Consider the following 13,873-nt stretch of genomic DNA (forward strand, 5'->3'; position numbering starts at 1 on the left):
TCTGTGAGTGAGTGTGATAAGTGTGCGTGTGAGTGTGTGAGTGTGCATGTGAGTGTGTGTATATGTGGGCATGAGAGCGTATGTGAGTGAGTGAACATGTGTGAGCATGTATACGTATGTGTGTGAGTATATAAAAGTCTGTGTGATAAGTGTGCGTGTGAGTGTGTGAGTGTGTGTGTGTTCACTTGCTATGCCAGTGAAGAGAAACTAATGCCCTTCTTCCTCCACCTGCCCTGCAGTCCCCAGGAGCATGAAGCCTCTGATCTTGCCCTCCACTCTCCCTTCTCCCGCGGACCGAGCGCTGCCGTGGACACAGTGGGTCGCCCCGCGGACCGAGCGCTGCCGTGGACACAGTGGGTCGCCCCGCGGACCGAGCGCTGCCGTGGACACAGTGGGTCGCCCTGCGGACCGAGTGCTGCCATGGACACAGTGGGTAGTCCCGGACCGAGCGCTGCCGTGGACACAGTGGGTAGCCCTGCGGACCGAGCGCTGCCATGGACACAGTGGGTAGCCCCAGACCGAGCGCTGCCGTGGACACAGTGGGTCGCCCCTTTCAGGCCCCACCTGCTGAGCTCCAGCACTGAACTTTCTGTGTTCTTGGCCGGCAGTCCCACACACTTAGCTCAACCAAACTGAGCTGACTTTGTCTGACCCACACGGGAGGGCTGTCTCGGGTTCTCTGGCTTCTAGCCAGACTCCTTGCCCTGTCACTCAAGCCTTTGACCTTTGGCTGTTGTCCTCACCTCCAATCACTTGCAAGTTCCTCTGCACCTTCCTGTGTCTCAAACACACTGCTGCTGACTCCACTTAAGCCTGACGCACCACTCTGAGATGGATGTCATCCTCTCTCGGCTCTTTGGGACAGACTAGCAAAAGAATAGTGACCTCAGTAGACTGGAGGTTGATTCCGCTCATGTTAACCAAGTCTGGAGATGAGAATGTTGCTTTGAGGTTTAAAAGAACCATGTCTTCTACTTCACTCTGGCTAGATAGCATGTGGTCATTGTCCTCATGGATCAAAGTGGCTGCTAGAGCGCTGGCCATCTCAACTGTGCTCCAGCACAGAAAGGCAGGAAGAGCAGACAAAAAGAGGCAAAAAGCACTGGCCAGTAGTCTTTAGACAATCATCCGAAGTTGCAACATGTCAATTTTGCTTAGTTGGTATTGCTTGTGACGAAATCTGTGGAAAATATAGCAGCAATAGAGGGTGGGAAGTAATGACCTTTGTTAATAGATATTCACATGGCCAGTTAAAAACTAAGGAGTTTTCTAATTAAGGAAGGGGGTAAGGCCTCCTCTCACCCTCACCAGTTACCACTCCCCCTTCTAATCTGCCCTGGACACAGTAGCAGTGACTTTTCTAAAAGTTGTGCTAGATTTCCCAAAGGGAAACATAGTCTCAGAGAAATGAGGAGAGAATGCTTCTACCTAAGAATATCCCAAGTACAGTGTAGAGATACTAACCCTGGAGAAGCTATTTGTGCTTACCAGAAATCCATGTCACACACACACACACACACACACACACACACACACATACACACACATACACACACACGCACACACCCTTCTGGTGCCCCGTCCTCCACCCCATACTTTGTAAAAGGCTCCTGTATGAGCTGACCAGACCTTGCAGGTTGTGCTAGCCATAGACTTTAAACCTTTCTTCAGCTGGGATGTGTCTCTAGAAGGCCGGTGGCCCCCGAACCTCTGTCTTCCTGGGGTGAGAAATTATCTGGTGAGTGGATTGGCTCAGAACAACCTAGCCAATGAGAACAAGGGGAGAGGTGCTTCTTCACTCTCAGAACTCCAGGACTCCCTCCACAGTGCTCTCTGCAGTCCAGGAGGGTCCAGAGCTGGGATCTCTGTCTCTGTCATCCTATGCCATGTGAGACCTGGGTGTCGCCAGCATACATTGGGTTAAGCCAGTCCTAGAGTTAGGGGCTGGTGGGCCCGCGGAGCCCTTCCTGACAATGAAGCTAATGAGTCCCTCCTTGCTGCTTTCTCTCACACAATAACATTTAATCATCATTTGCACAGCAGATGAGGCGTCCGCAGCAGATGCGATTCTGCGTGAGTGGTGATTCTTGCGTGTGGGTGCCATTCCTGCTGTCCCAGGCACACCTGACAATCTGGGGCTGGGGCTGACTGCACGCTGGGGGTGGGGTGCTGTGAGCACCCACGTGCCAAGGATCTGCCTCTATGGTGTGTGGGAGATGGGACATGGAGGCACGTATCTGCCTGGAGAGCAGGAGCCAGGGTCCTGGCTCTGGGTGAATTGTGGCCATCTCTGAAGGTGTGTGTGGGCAGAGGAGTGTGGGTATAGGAGAATGAGGTGTCTGAAAGTGAAGGACATGCAACAGGGCGGCAGGGGCTCAGGGTATGTAGGACTGAGTGTGTTCATGCTCTGACCACCTGGAGGACATGTATGTGATCAGGTGCATGCATGTCACATGTGTGCGTGCCTCACACATAAACATGACAATGAACACTGCAAACTTAACTTTGTAGCCTGTAGGTGAATTTCAAAGCTATGCACACGCTTCTTTCTGACTGTCACATGAAGCTATCCGTTCACGTGCCAACATACATAATGTCTTTGAGTGGGATCTTATGAAGGTCACATGTATATGCATGGGTGTGGCCTGAATGGGAAACTATTATTTATTCACTGAAGAGAATCAGTGCTATATACATGCATACGTGCATACGTGCAAGAGAATGCTTGTGGGTGCGTTGTATGCCTTGTATGCAAACATAGATGTACACATGAATGCTTGCCTCCATTGCAGGCATAACGTGCTGTGCTGTGATTGCGTTTGCAGACCTACAGGATATCCTCGGTGTGCTCGGTGGTGCACACGCATGTCTGCATGGTGGACGCAGACAGGAACACGCCTTAGGGTGCACTGTGTGAGTGCATCCTGTGCCAGCACGCTCCTGCAGCCGCTGGAGCGTGAACTCCCACTTCAACCCAGGGCTGACAGGGCCACATTTGCAAACCGCTGAACGGCCAGTGACAGAGCTGGCTGGAGCACGCAGGCTGGCAGGAGGTAAGTGGAGCTGCTGATTCGTGACCCAGGGGTGGGCAGCGATGACGGCTGGCTGACGGATGCGGTGCCGTGCCGCCCCCTGTGACAGCAGCCGGTTCTTTAAGTTGCCTGAGTCAGGAGGCGGGCACTGAATCTTGACCTGTGGGGCTCGCTGCCTTCCTCTCTCTCCCTGCTTTGTGTCCACAGCCACGTGAGGTCACATCAGTATACACCAGAGACTCAGACCAGCCTATTCCACCTCCGTCTTGCTCCCAGCCCAACCCACTTTCTGGAGTGTCACCTCCTCTCCTCAACTACTTCTCTGTCCTCTCTGTGTCTAGTTCCCATGCAGAGCTATGGCTGGGTGGGCATGGGTGTTTGTAACAGTCTCAGGCTCACATTGTCTCTGTGCTTGCTTTTCTTTCTTCCTTCCTTCCTTTCTTCCTTCCTTCCTTCCTTCCTTCTTCCCTCCCTCCCTCCCTCCTTCTATCTCTCTCCTTCCTCTCTCTCTTCCTCTCTCTCTTTCCTTCTTTCTTTCTCTCTTTGTTTCTTTCTTTCTTTCTTTCTTTCTTTCTTTCTTTCTTTCTTTCTTTCTTCTCTTTGTCCTTTTGAGACAGTTTCTCATCTAGTCCAGTCTGTCCTCTAACTTGCTGTGTGGCCAAGGATGACCTTGGGCTCCTGATTCCCTGCCTCTACCTGTCGAATGCTGGGTTTGCAGGCCTGTGCCACCACGTCTGGTCTATGTGGAGCTATGGATGGAACTTAGAATGTGCATATGCCTGGTGTGCACCGTATTGGCGGAGCTGCGTGACTCCCAGGATCTGTGCAGTTGGCCAAGCCCTCCACGTCTGTGAGTTTGGGCTTCTTTATGTCAGCTTTGTAAAACAGGGCTCAAAAGAATCACACCCTTTAAACAGGACAAGTCACGTTATGTGAAGAGCTAGACACAGAACAGAATTAGTGGGTCTCACGTGGATTCGTGTTAATCATACGATGTTGCTTGGTTAGTGCAGGGTCAGGTATGTGACAAATAGCACATAAGCATGCCATCCTCACCATGGCCAGCGCTATCGCTGTCCCTCGGTCTGACTCTGGAATTCTTGGTCAATTATATTAATGCATCTGTTTTTCATTTAAGGTCTCTACAGTCTTCTCCCATGGTGACGATAGTGACACGGTAGATGACAATGGAGGGGAATTTTGTTTGTCTTTCATCAGACAACAGAAGGGGATTTTGTTTGTCTTTTGTTTCCCCAATGGCCTCATGCAGAGGGCAGATGCTATGAACTGAGGCCTCTCATCTCTGATCTCCCAGGCAGAGCTAGGTGTGCCTCTTTGGTGCCTGGTGCTTGCTCGGTAGTACGATTCTCTCCCTAAAACAGGAAGGCAATTTGGGATTCTTGGGGCTCATGGGAGTCACTAAGGTAACCATCAAAGGCTTGTGCACCTCATGAGATTTTTTACAGTTGCCCCAAATCATCAGAAAAGCTTATAAAATGCTTGGTGTGGGTGGACACTCTGTAGGACCTGGGAAGGGACTGGACACATGGAACGCCTCAGCGTCCTGTGGGAGCAAGCACCAGGGAGCAGCTGGCATAAAGGGGACCAGGGGTATCTGTCCTTGTAGCCTGACCTCATCACCAGCAGAAATTACCAGAGGCCTGAGGACCACAGACTGGGTAGGATGGCAGTGGTATGTGGCTGATGACATTCAGATAGGTCAGGACGTACTGGGGTCTGACTGTGTGCCTGACCTCACGGCCGCTAACTGGGTGGCACCACACCAGAGCATCATCTTTAAACCTGAATGTCTCCACTTATTTTAACCTGTGGGATTTGGACCAAGTCATCTTCTCTTTGCACTTTGGTTTCCTCACCTGTGAACTGAGGTTACCACAGTGGTTATGAGCTAATTTGGGGGGATATTATCGGATATTGCTGGGCATTAAGATTGTATTTTGACCTTACCGCCACCTTGGGCAGTCGCTGTTTGAATAACTTGTACATTTTAATGGCTGAGAGAACAGAGGCATAAGCAGACAGCAGAGCAGGAGGCTCAGAGGGGGAATCAGGAACAGTCCAGTCCAGACCTTCACCCTGTGACCTTGCCAGGTCATGTGCAGGGTGGGTTGGGGTGGGAGTATTTAGACTGTGACATTGTAGCCCTCTGAACAGGTCATCTCCTTGCTTGGCAGGAACAGAATCAGTCAAGTCAATCTGTATGTGTGGACAGAACAGGTTTGAGGTGAGGGGACCCTCCTTGTCCCAGCTGTTAACAGCTGGGTGACTTTGAGACACTCACCTTGTTCCCCCCTAGTCTCGGTTTTTCACTTGGCAGGGGATGTAGCAATGAGCAACCTCAGAGCTGCCTCTGGGCTTCGTGAGAGGTGGGCATTCGGGGTCCCCTTGGTCCCCAAATGCTCCTATGCTGTATTCACTACAGGAGTTAGGGGTTAAGGGTAGGAAGAATATGACTCCCACGTCCCCTGCCTCACCTGCCATCAGCCACCATAGCGGTCCTCAGCAGATGGGCTAAATTTCTGCAGAGCCTTGATTGTAAGACAACGGTGGCCTTCTGCACTCCTTCCCAGTGCCCTCGATGGTTGGATAAATGCACGTGAGACTAGTGTGAATTCCGGTTCCTGCCGTCTGGGCCTCCTTCACCAAGGTACAAGGTGAGCAGAGCTGAAGACTCCTCACTCCGGCCTTCAAGATCTTTCTGCAGCCTTCCCTGCCTCTGCCTCTTCCTCCTCCTGGTGAGTCAGCTCAGGGGATCACCCTCCTTGTGGGAGGCAGCCTCATGTTGCAGCCTTCCCAACCCAGCCTTCGTAGATGCTGGTGTAGCCCCTTGGGATGTCCTTGCTTGATGGGCCACCTCATCTACTCAAGGTCGTGCTTCAAGACTCAGCAGGCCGCAGGAATTATCCTGTCTCCCTTCCATACTGGGCAGGTGTGTGTGTGTGTGTGTGTGTGTTGGGGGTGGCTTGTTCTGCTCAGTGTATGTGTGTGTGTGTGGGGGGGCTTGTTCTGCTTAGTGTATGTGTATGTGTGTGTGCATTGGAGGTGGCTTGTTCTGCTCAGCCTGCTTCCTCAAAGCTGCAGTTACCAGTGATTCCTGTCTGTGTCTCCTGAGTCTTGAGTTATTAAAAGGTAGGAGCTACTTACTGGGGCCAGCAAGATAGCTCACTGGATAAAAGTGCTTGGCCCCCTGAGTTGGGTCCTCAAACTTACCATGGAAGAGGAAAACCAACTCCCCAAAGCTTTCCTCTTTACACGTGCACACGCACATACACACTCACACAAATGTGTACACACAACAAGGTAACTAGATATCTGTGTAACTCTGGGCATTGTTGTTGCTGTGAGCCTGTTTCCTGGTCTCTGAACTAGGGGTGTGGTGGCATTTAGGGCAACCAGCTGCCTCTATGTCACCTCCATGGACTTTTGTGCATGTCGAGAAGGAGTGGGAGTTCCTTGGGAGGGTGATGGACAAGGTGGGGGCCGAGCAGCATTTACTGAACACTTACTACATGCCAGGGAGATACTGGGATTGGACTCAGCACCCACTACTCCCTTTTTTAGCACCCACTTTACAGCTAAGCAAACTGAGGTGGTGGCCAGCTATCGGGAGCTGGAATTCATGCCAGGCTCCTGTGGAATCACCAATTCATCCCAGAGAGGCTGGGAAGGGAGACAGAAGACAGCCATTGTCCTATAAACAGGCTCCCAGGTAGCCCAGGCTGTTCATGAAGTAGCCAAAGGTGTCTTTGAACTTCTGATCCTCTTGTCTTTCCCTCCTAAGCACTGTGATTACCACAGCCCATCTGCGCAGTGCTGGGGATGGAACCCACGGCTCTGTGCATCACAGGTGAACTCTCTACTCACTGAGCTACACACCCCCACCCTCGGTCTTTTTCTTTTTTTCTTTCTTTCTTCTTCTTCTTCTTCTTCTTCTTCTTCTTCTTCTTCTTCTTCTTCTTCTTCTTCTTCTTCTTCTTCTTCTTCTTCTTCTTCTTCTTCTTCTTCTTCTTCTTCTTCTTTGAGACATTGTTTTCCATGTAGTTCTGACTGGCCTCCAATTCACTATTAACCCAGCAGACCTCAAACTCGTGGCAATCCTCCTGCCTCAGTCTCCCAAGTGCTGAGCTCACACAGGCCTGTGACACTATCTATACCCAGTGCAGGAGAGTCTTAAGTTGGGAGTCTATAAAACAGCAGTTTTCAGCCCGTGGGTCGCAACCCCTACAGGGATCGCATAGCAGATATTTACGCTATGATTCATAACAGTAGCAAAATTACAGTTATGAAGTAGCAACGAAAATAATTTTATGGTTGGGGGTCACCACAACATGTATTAAAGGGTCGCAGCATTAGGAAGGTTGAAAACCACTGCAGTAGAGAGAAAGACTCCGGCTCCCACAGCAGAGACACGATGTCACCACTGTGGACACCCTTTCCTCTCCTCCCAGGCTCATCTTGTCTTAGCGTTCTTGCCAGGGGTCTTATTCTGATGTAGCCTGAGGGGCAGGAAGATTCTGCAGTTGCTGAACACGTGTTTCCCATTCAGAGGAGGACCGGGGCCTGACAGCTGGGACCAGTTCTTCTCTCCTTGGAAATGTTGGGAGGAGGCAGATTGGTCCTGGGGTGAGGGAGTGAGTTCAGTCACAGTCACGCAGCCTCTAGTAACCACGAGGATAAGGGTAGTAACAAAGGCTAGCATTTATTGAACACCTACTGTGTGCCAGGCACTGCCCAACAACTTGACACATGGACCCTTTTAATCCTCTCAAATCTTCGAGGTAGGTGCTGTTATGAACCTCATTTGACAGATGAGGAAACTGAGGCCCAGAGAAATGAGGTGACGTGCCCAAGGCCAGGCAGCGGGTCAGTGCCGGAGGCTCCACCACTTGCTGTCTGGGTGTCCCTGAGCAAGTCACAATCACTTCTCTGGGGGTGCTTTCCCATCTGACACCTTCAGGACTCCACCTCATAGTTTCTCCAACAATGCAGTCGGTCTCCTGGTAGCTCTCAGCACACAGTAGGTGCTTAGTAAATGAACAGCCCTTCCTTCATCTTTAATTGGATGCCAGAAAGCCTTGGGGTGGGCGTGGCAGCAGCGCCCTCCTCTGCTTTCTCCTCCCATTGTCCTTTCCCAGCGCCGGGTTTACCCTCTGCGGTCCTGTCCAACCCTAGATCCACGCAGGCCGGGTCCCCCTCCTTTCTCCTGACATTGGTCATCACCCCGCACCCCTGAGTCCTCCGCTAGCTGCACCCCTAGGAGCGTGTCGCGGAGCGGGGGCCCTGCGGATCCCTTCCCGTCGGGCCGCGCTGCCGGACTGGACGGGCTGGGGCTAGGAGGCCGGGGCCTCGTCGTCTCCGCGGTGACCGGCGTAGAGCGCGGCCAGCGGTCGAAAGCGCGGGCCCCAGGCGCGGAGAAAGGCGAAGTCCTGCTCGGAGCCGGTCGAGCCGCTGTGCAGCGAGCTGAGCGAGGCGGCCGGCGAGCCCGCGCCCTCGAACGCGTAGGTCTGGAAGGCGTCGTAGGGAGGCACCGACAGGTCCGCGTCCGCCAGCGCCACCTTGCGGCTGATAAAGTCCCTGAACACGGAGAAGTCCGGCTCGGGGCTCGACGGCCCCCGAGGCAGAGAGTGGCGCTCAGAGGAGGAAGCAGCCTGCGGGGAACTGGCCGTGCCCCCGCCCGGGTCGCCTCCCTTGAGCTCCCCGAAATCGTAGAGGCTCCGCAGCGCTGACATGTCATAGGCCTCGGTGTCCTGCTCGCCGCCACCCTCGTCGTTGTATTTGATCACGTTGTCCCGCATGTCTTCATCCACATCGGAGCTCAGGTGGCTCTTGTGGTGCCGCCTGAGGGTGAGGATCAGCAGAGCCAGCACTGTGTGGGGGTTGGGGGTGGGTGGAAGACACAGGGAGACAGAGTGAGGGCTGATGCCTGGACTCCCTCCATCTCCCAACCTGACGGCTGAGCGTCATCATCCCTGAAGGGTCCCTGGGTTGGCGGTTTCTTACAGTGAGAATTAAGCTGACAGTCATGGTAGGTGGTGAGCTACTCATCACAGGAGGTATGCAAGTTGTAGCTAATAGCCAGAGGGACTGGGTTGGGAAGCAGAACCGGGCTAAGGATTCTCACCCGATCTGAGGGCCAGAATTAACCTTTGAGTTCCCATCCTCAGTTCTAGGCGCTGTTAAGATTGAAGGCACCAGCAGCAAGCAAGATGGAACTCTTCCGTCCCCCCCCCTCCTCTGTCCCCTCTGGAAGTCCGTGCTTCCCATTCAGTGTCTCAGGCCAGGACCCTTGGGGTTCTCTCTGTGAGATCTCTGGCTAGGCGACCCTACTCCAGCCCCCCCCCCCCGAAGGATCCCATTGGTTCTCAGTGTGACCTCTTCACCAGCAGCAGCTGCAGGGAATTCTTCACAACTGCGGGTCCTCAGTGGGTCCTAGATCTGCCTCTGAGACTTCTCATCTCAACTAGAGAGGGACAGCTCACCACAGGCCAGGTCCTGCCAAGTTAACCCCAGTAAATATCTGCTGGGACCTGGAAAACATTTCCCTAGCTTGATGTCTGGGATGGAAAAGATGTGCGCTTGCTGCATGGAGTGAATGAATGAATGAATGAATGGGAAGTCGCCTGGAGACCTGACTGAGGGGGGAGTGAATGAATGACGACCCTCTGTGCTTCTGTCTTTCTTCATCTGTCTCCGAGACTTCCCATTTCTCCGCTCCTCCTCCCTCCTCCCTCACACTGTATTCTGTCATCCAGCCAGGTTGTCCTGGCTTCTTCAGCTCCCTTGCAGTGTCTCCAGGACCTACTCCTTCCTAGCCTTTGCTCCCTTGGCACTCGCCTGCTTGCACATGACTTTACCTTCCCTCGATCAACAACTCCAGCATCTTTGGTCCCTGAAATCCAGGTACATTTAATTTCCAGTCCCCTTGGTTGACCAAGAGAACCTCAAACGCCATACGTTCAAAGTTGAAATAATCTTTCCCTTTCCCACTACCCCGTCTCCGTCCATCAAAGCCCAGACAATTTGATGGAAAGGGGGCAAGGAGGAATCTAATAAGAGCTGGAGGACACGGGGCGTGGATGCTGGGAAATACAGGCTCCTAGACTTGCTCTTAGACCCAGGGCAGCTGTGGAGAGCACCGCCACCGGGATCAAGCCAGTCAATATATAAGCATAGGAGAGGGGCCAACAAGGCCCCACCCTCAACCCTAAAGCCATTGGCTGATTGGTGGAAGCTGAGAGAAGAGGCGTCATTTTTTTTCTTCAGGGGTGTGGTCACTGGTGGGCTGACCACACTCCAGTGTAGGGCCACACTCCCATGCACTTGCAGGCAGCACTAATGGGACTCCGTGAGTTATTATAAAGACACAAAGAGGACCTGAGGGTGGGAAAGGTACACGGAGGGAAGATCTGGGGGTCTATAGGTGGGCACAATCACAACACATTGTATATATGTATGAAATAAATAATAATTTTAAATTTCATTTTATTTTGTGTGTATGGGTGTTTTGCCTGCCTGTATGTCTCTGTCACATGTGTGCCCAATGCCCATGGAGGCCAGAAGAGGAGTTAGATCCCCTGCAACTGGAGCTACAGATGGTTGTGTCTGCTGGGAATTGAACTTGGGTCTTCTGGAAGAGCAGCCAGTGTTCTTAACTGCCAAGCCCAAGAAGGAATTAAAGAAAAAAAAAAAAAACACCTTTGTTTAGTGATAAATCCTATTGTGGAAACAGCCTAGCACCTGAGAGGGATTTCCTGGATGGATGGATGGATGGATGGATGGATGGATGGGTGGAGAGACACATTGCCAAGCATCATGGCAGCAACTAGATGTTTCTTGCTGCTCCAGACAGATCCAACCAGGCCTGTGGGCAGAGCCAGCTGTGAGGGCTACAGCACAGGGTAGGAGCTCATTGTGACCTAACATGGAAGCTTACAGCAGGGAGGGACATGGGGGCTGGGGACATGTCCTGAGGGACAGCTGGAGGGAAGGAAGGTGTCAAGAGAGATGTAGAGAAGATAGATGGACGGCATTTGGAGCTGGAGACCTGGAGTTGTGGAGGGGATGCCCACGAGAGCAGATGGTAGGGACGGCAGGCGGCGGGCGACAGATGTGCCAGACCTGATCAGCGATTCCGCCCGTCACCTTTAGAGCACTGATGTGCACTTTCTTCGTTTGTGGGCAATTAGGCAGAAATTTGTTTGCACTGCCTTGGAAAATGAAACCGCTGTAAAGTGCACCCTCTGGAAAAAAGGGTTTCTGAGCTGTGGACTGTGGTGGGAAGGGAGGGGCTGTACTCCTGGATGGGCGGAGTCTGCCTGGGGCCTCTGCAGGATCTGAAGGGGTGTAGCAGGTCACTGGAGGATGGGCAGCACAAAGCGGGGGTGTCATCTCGTGGGGGGCTGGGCAGGGCTAGTGAGCGTGGTCCCAGGAGAACCCCTAGCTTTGGTTGTTCTGTCTACTACAGTCTGCACTTGGGTGGCTGTGGCTGTGGCAGCAGCCAAAGACTGTTCACATCTCTTCCCACCAGGGACACTAGGGTTCAAATGGTGTCCGGTACCATTGTTCCCAATGTCTCAAGACATTGTCCCAGGAGTCCTAAGTTGTTGTCCCCAGTTTTATTTCATGGCAGGTGGCAGAGTCAGGGGTGGAGACAGAGACTAAGGAGAGCTAATTTCATGTCAGGAGACTGTCCAGGTCATCTTAGCTAAGCCACTTAACCTCTGTGAGCCTCAGTTTCTTCATCTGAGAAAGGGGTTGATATACTTGGTCATGCAGCCACACAGCCATGCTTCTCTTTATGGAGAACAACAATTTAAAAAAGGGCAATAGACAAGAGAATTTAAAAAACACACTTGGTGTGTCTCCCCACCCCCATATAAGGTCTCAGTGATGACTTGTAACTTTGGATACTCTTGTCTCTACTTCTGGGGTGTCGCGATCATAACCCTACACCACCACACCGAGTTTATACAGTACTGAGGATCGAACCTAGGGCTTCATGCATGCTGGATAAGCACTCTACCCATTAGGCCATACCTCCAGCTCCGTATTTCTTTTTAAGGGGTATCATTCTATAGTCCAGGCTAGTCTGGAATTTACTACATAGCCCAGGCTAGCCTCTCACTTGCAACAATCCTCCTGCCTCAGCTTTCTAAGTTGCTGAGATTACAGGAATAAGCCACCAGCCCAGGCTATACATGTGATTTTAAACATGTGAAGTCTTGGGCTGTGTGGGGGGACGCTGTATAAACTGTCCCAAACAGGCCACCATCCTCACTTCAGAGATTTTCCACAGGAACTGCAGGTAAAGGTTAGAGTTGTATCTAGCTAGCCCATCTGTATGTAGGAGAAACTGAGGCTCCTCTCCCAGGATGTGCTCTATCCTGGCAGGATACCAGGGTCCATTCATGGGGCAGGGGGCTCTTGGACTCACCGACCAGGATGAGGACACAGACCAACAGAGCGATAAGTGCGCCGGGGCTGAGGGAGGCAGCCATGACAAAGGCGGTGGTGTTGCAGGACTGGATGGTACCGGAGCTGTCACAGCCGCAGATGCGGATGGTGAGGGTGCCCGTGCTGCTCAGTGTGGGTGGCCCGCTGTCCACGACAAGGATGGGCAGGAGGAACACATCCTGCTCTTGCCGGTTGAAGCCCACATGCTGTGTGTGCACCGCAGCTGTGTTATCTACTCCGGAGAAGTGGACAGCGTGTGACTTGAGGCTGGGGTCAGAGCCTGGTCCAGCCGCATCCTGATCCCACCTTGAGATTTGCCTCTTCCCACCCCAAATTGATGCCTCTCCAAGGATACACACATCTGTCTCCTCATCTCTCCCACGTCTGCCTCAGCTGCTGAAGATCCCGTAGCTCACAGAGCCCACGGGTGTCCTCAGCCGTCCCTGCACTAGGTTCCCAGCTGCCTTAAATGTGTTTTCGGCAGTCCTAAGATTTCTTTGCTTCCAGCTGTGCCAAGGTACTGTCCCCAGCTAATCCCAGATTTCATCCCCTGCTGGACCAATGTCCCGGCCGTGGCTATGGCAATTTTTTTTTCCCCATTGATCTCAACAGTTGCTTTGTTCCAGATTCTCCTCCCATTTCCAATACACTCTACTGTGGGGAGTCCTGTGGTCCTTGGTTGTGGTTTGCTGGACCTTGACAAATCCAAGGTCATCAGAGGTGGCTGGAAACACTGGCTGGCGTGTGCCTGTGGCTGAGGGGTCTTTCTGCCCTCCATGTTAGTTATAAGTTCTGGAGCTCAGGGGTTTCTCACTAAGAAGCTGAGCTTCCGGGGTAGGGATGCAGCCTTCATCATCAGACTTTCCCTTTGCAAGGTTTTCCTTTGTGAGTAGACAGTCAGAGAGAGGGGCAACGGTGGCTATTGTCCAGTCTTAGCCTGCTGCAGACCAGGCAAAGCCCAGAGCTCTGGCCCTGCAGCATAGGCTGAGCCTTGGATCACATGACTTCCTCTCCTCTTCTTACCTCCTCCACATCCGTCGGGAAGCATTGACCCTTGCCTTCTGGGGGCACTCCTCAGTCCTGCACAGTGTGGGGATCTGAAGGGCTCAGAGTCCCGGGACAGACGCTCCGTCTCTGCTGCTGCTTCTCTGCCTGCCTGCCAGACCCAGCTCTCCTTACCCTGGCCTTCAGTGTGGGTTCTCACCTGAGACGTTTGGAGCCCAGAGTCCCCCTTCCCAGCTTTGTAGATGGGGCCCAGGGAGCTCTCAAGGAAACATATGTCTGTGTGGAGAGGCCAACAAGAGCTTCCTGGTGCTAGTTTGTAAGGAAACCCTAGCCCAGGATGAAGCCTGTCTCTCCCCTGACAC

The 13,873-nt window shown here is 52.7% G+C and overlaps 1 protein-coding gene across 2 annotated transcripts in view; it reads right to left on the reverse strand.

The window, feature by feature from the left end:
* Nucleotides 1-7,733: 7,733 nt before the first annotated feature.
* Nucleotides 7,734-13,873, reverse strand: part of Cdh22 (cadherin 22) — a 122,328-nt gene continuing 116,188 nt past the window's right edge. The window contains exons 11-12 of one of the 2 annotated variants that reach the window (XM_034496395.2): nt 12,487-12,738; nt 7,734-8,919 (exon numbers count right to left, since the gene is read on the reverse strand). In XM_034496395.2, coding sequence (XP_034352286.1) covers nt 8,384-8,919; nt 12,487-12,738 — 788 coding nt within the window. In that variant the 3' untranslated portion in view covers nt 7,734-8,383. Of the gene's footprint in view, nt 8,920-9,387; nt 10,706-12,486; nt 12,739-13,873 lie in introns of those variants that run through there. The other variant, XM_076930231.1, reaches the window with a different exon arrangement.

This window comes from Arvicanthis niloticus, chromosome 2, assembly GCF_011762505.2.
Source record: "Arvicanthis niloticus isolate mArvNil1 chromosome 2, mArvNil1.pat.X, whole genome shotgun sequence".
NCBI classification, from domain to species: domain Eukaryota; kingdom Metazoa; phylum Chordata; class Mammalia; order Rodentia; family Muridae; genus Arvicanthis; species Arvicanthis niloticus.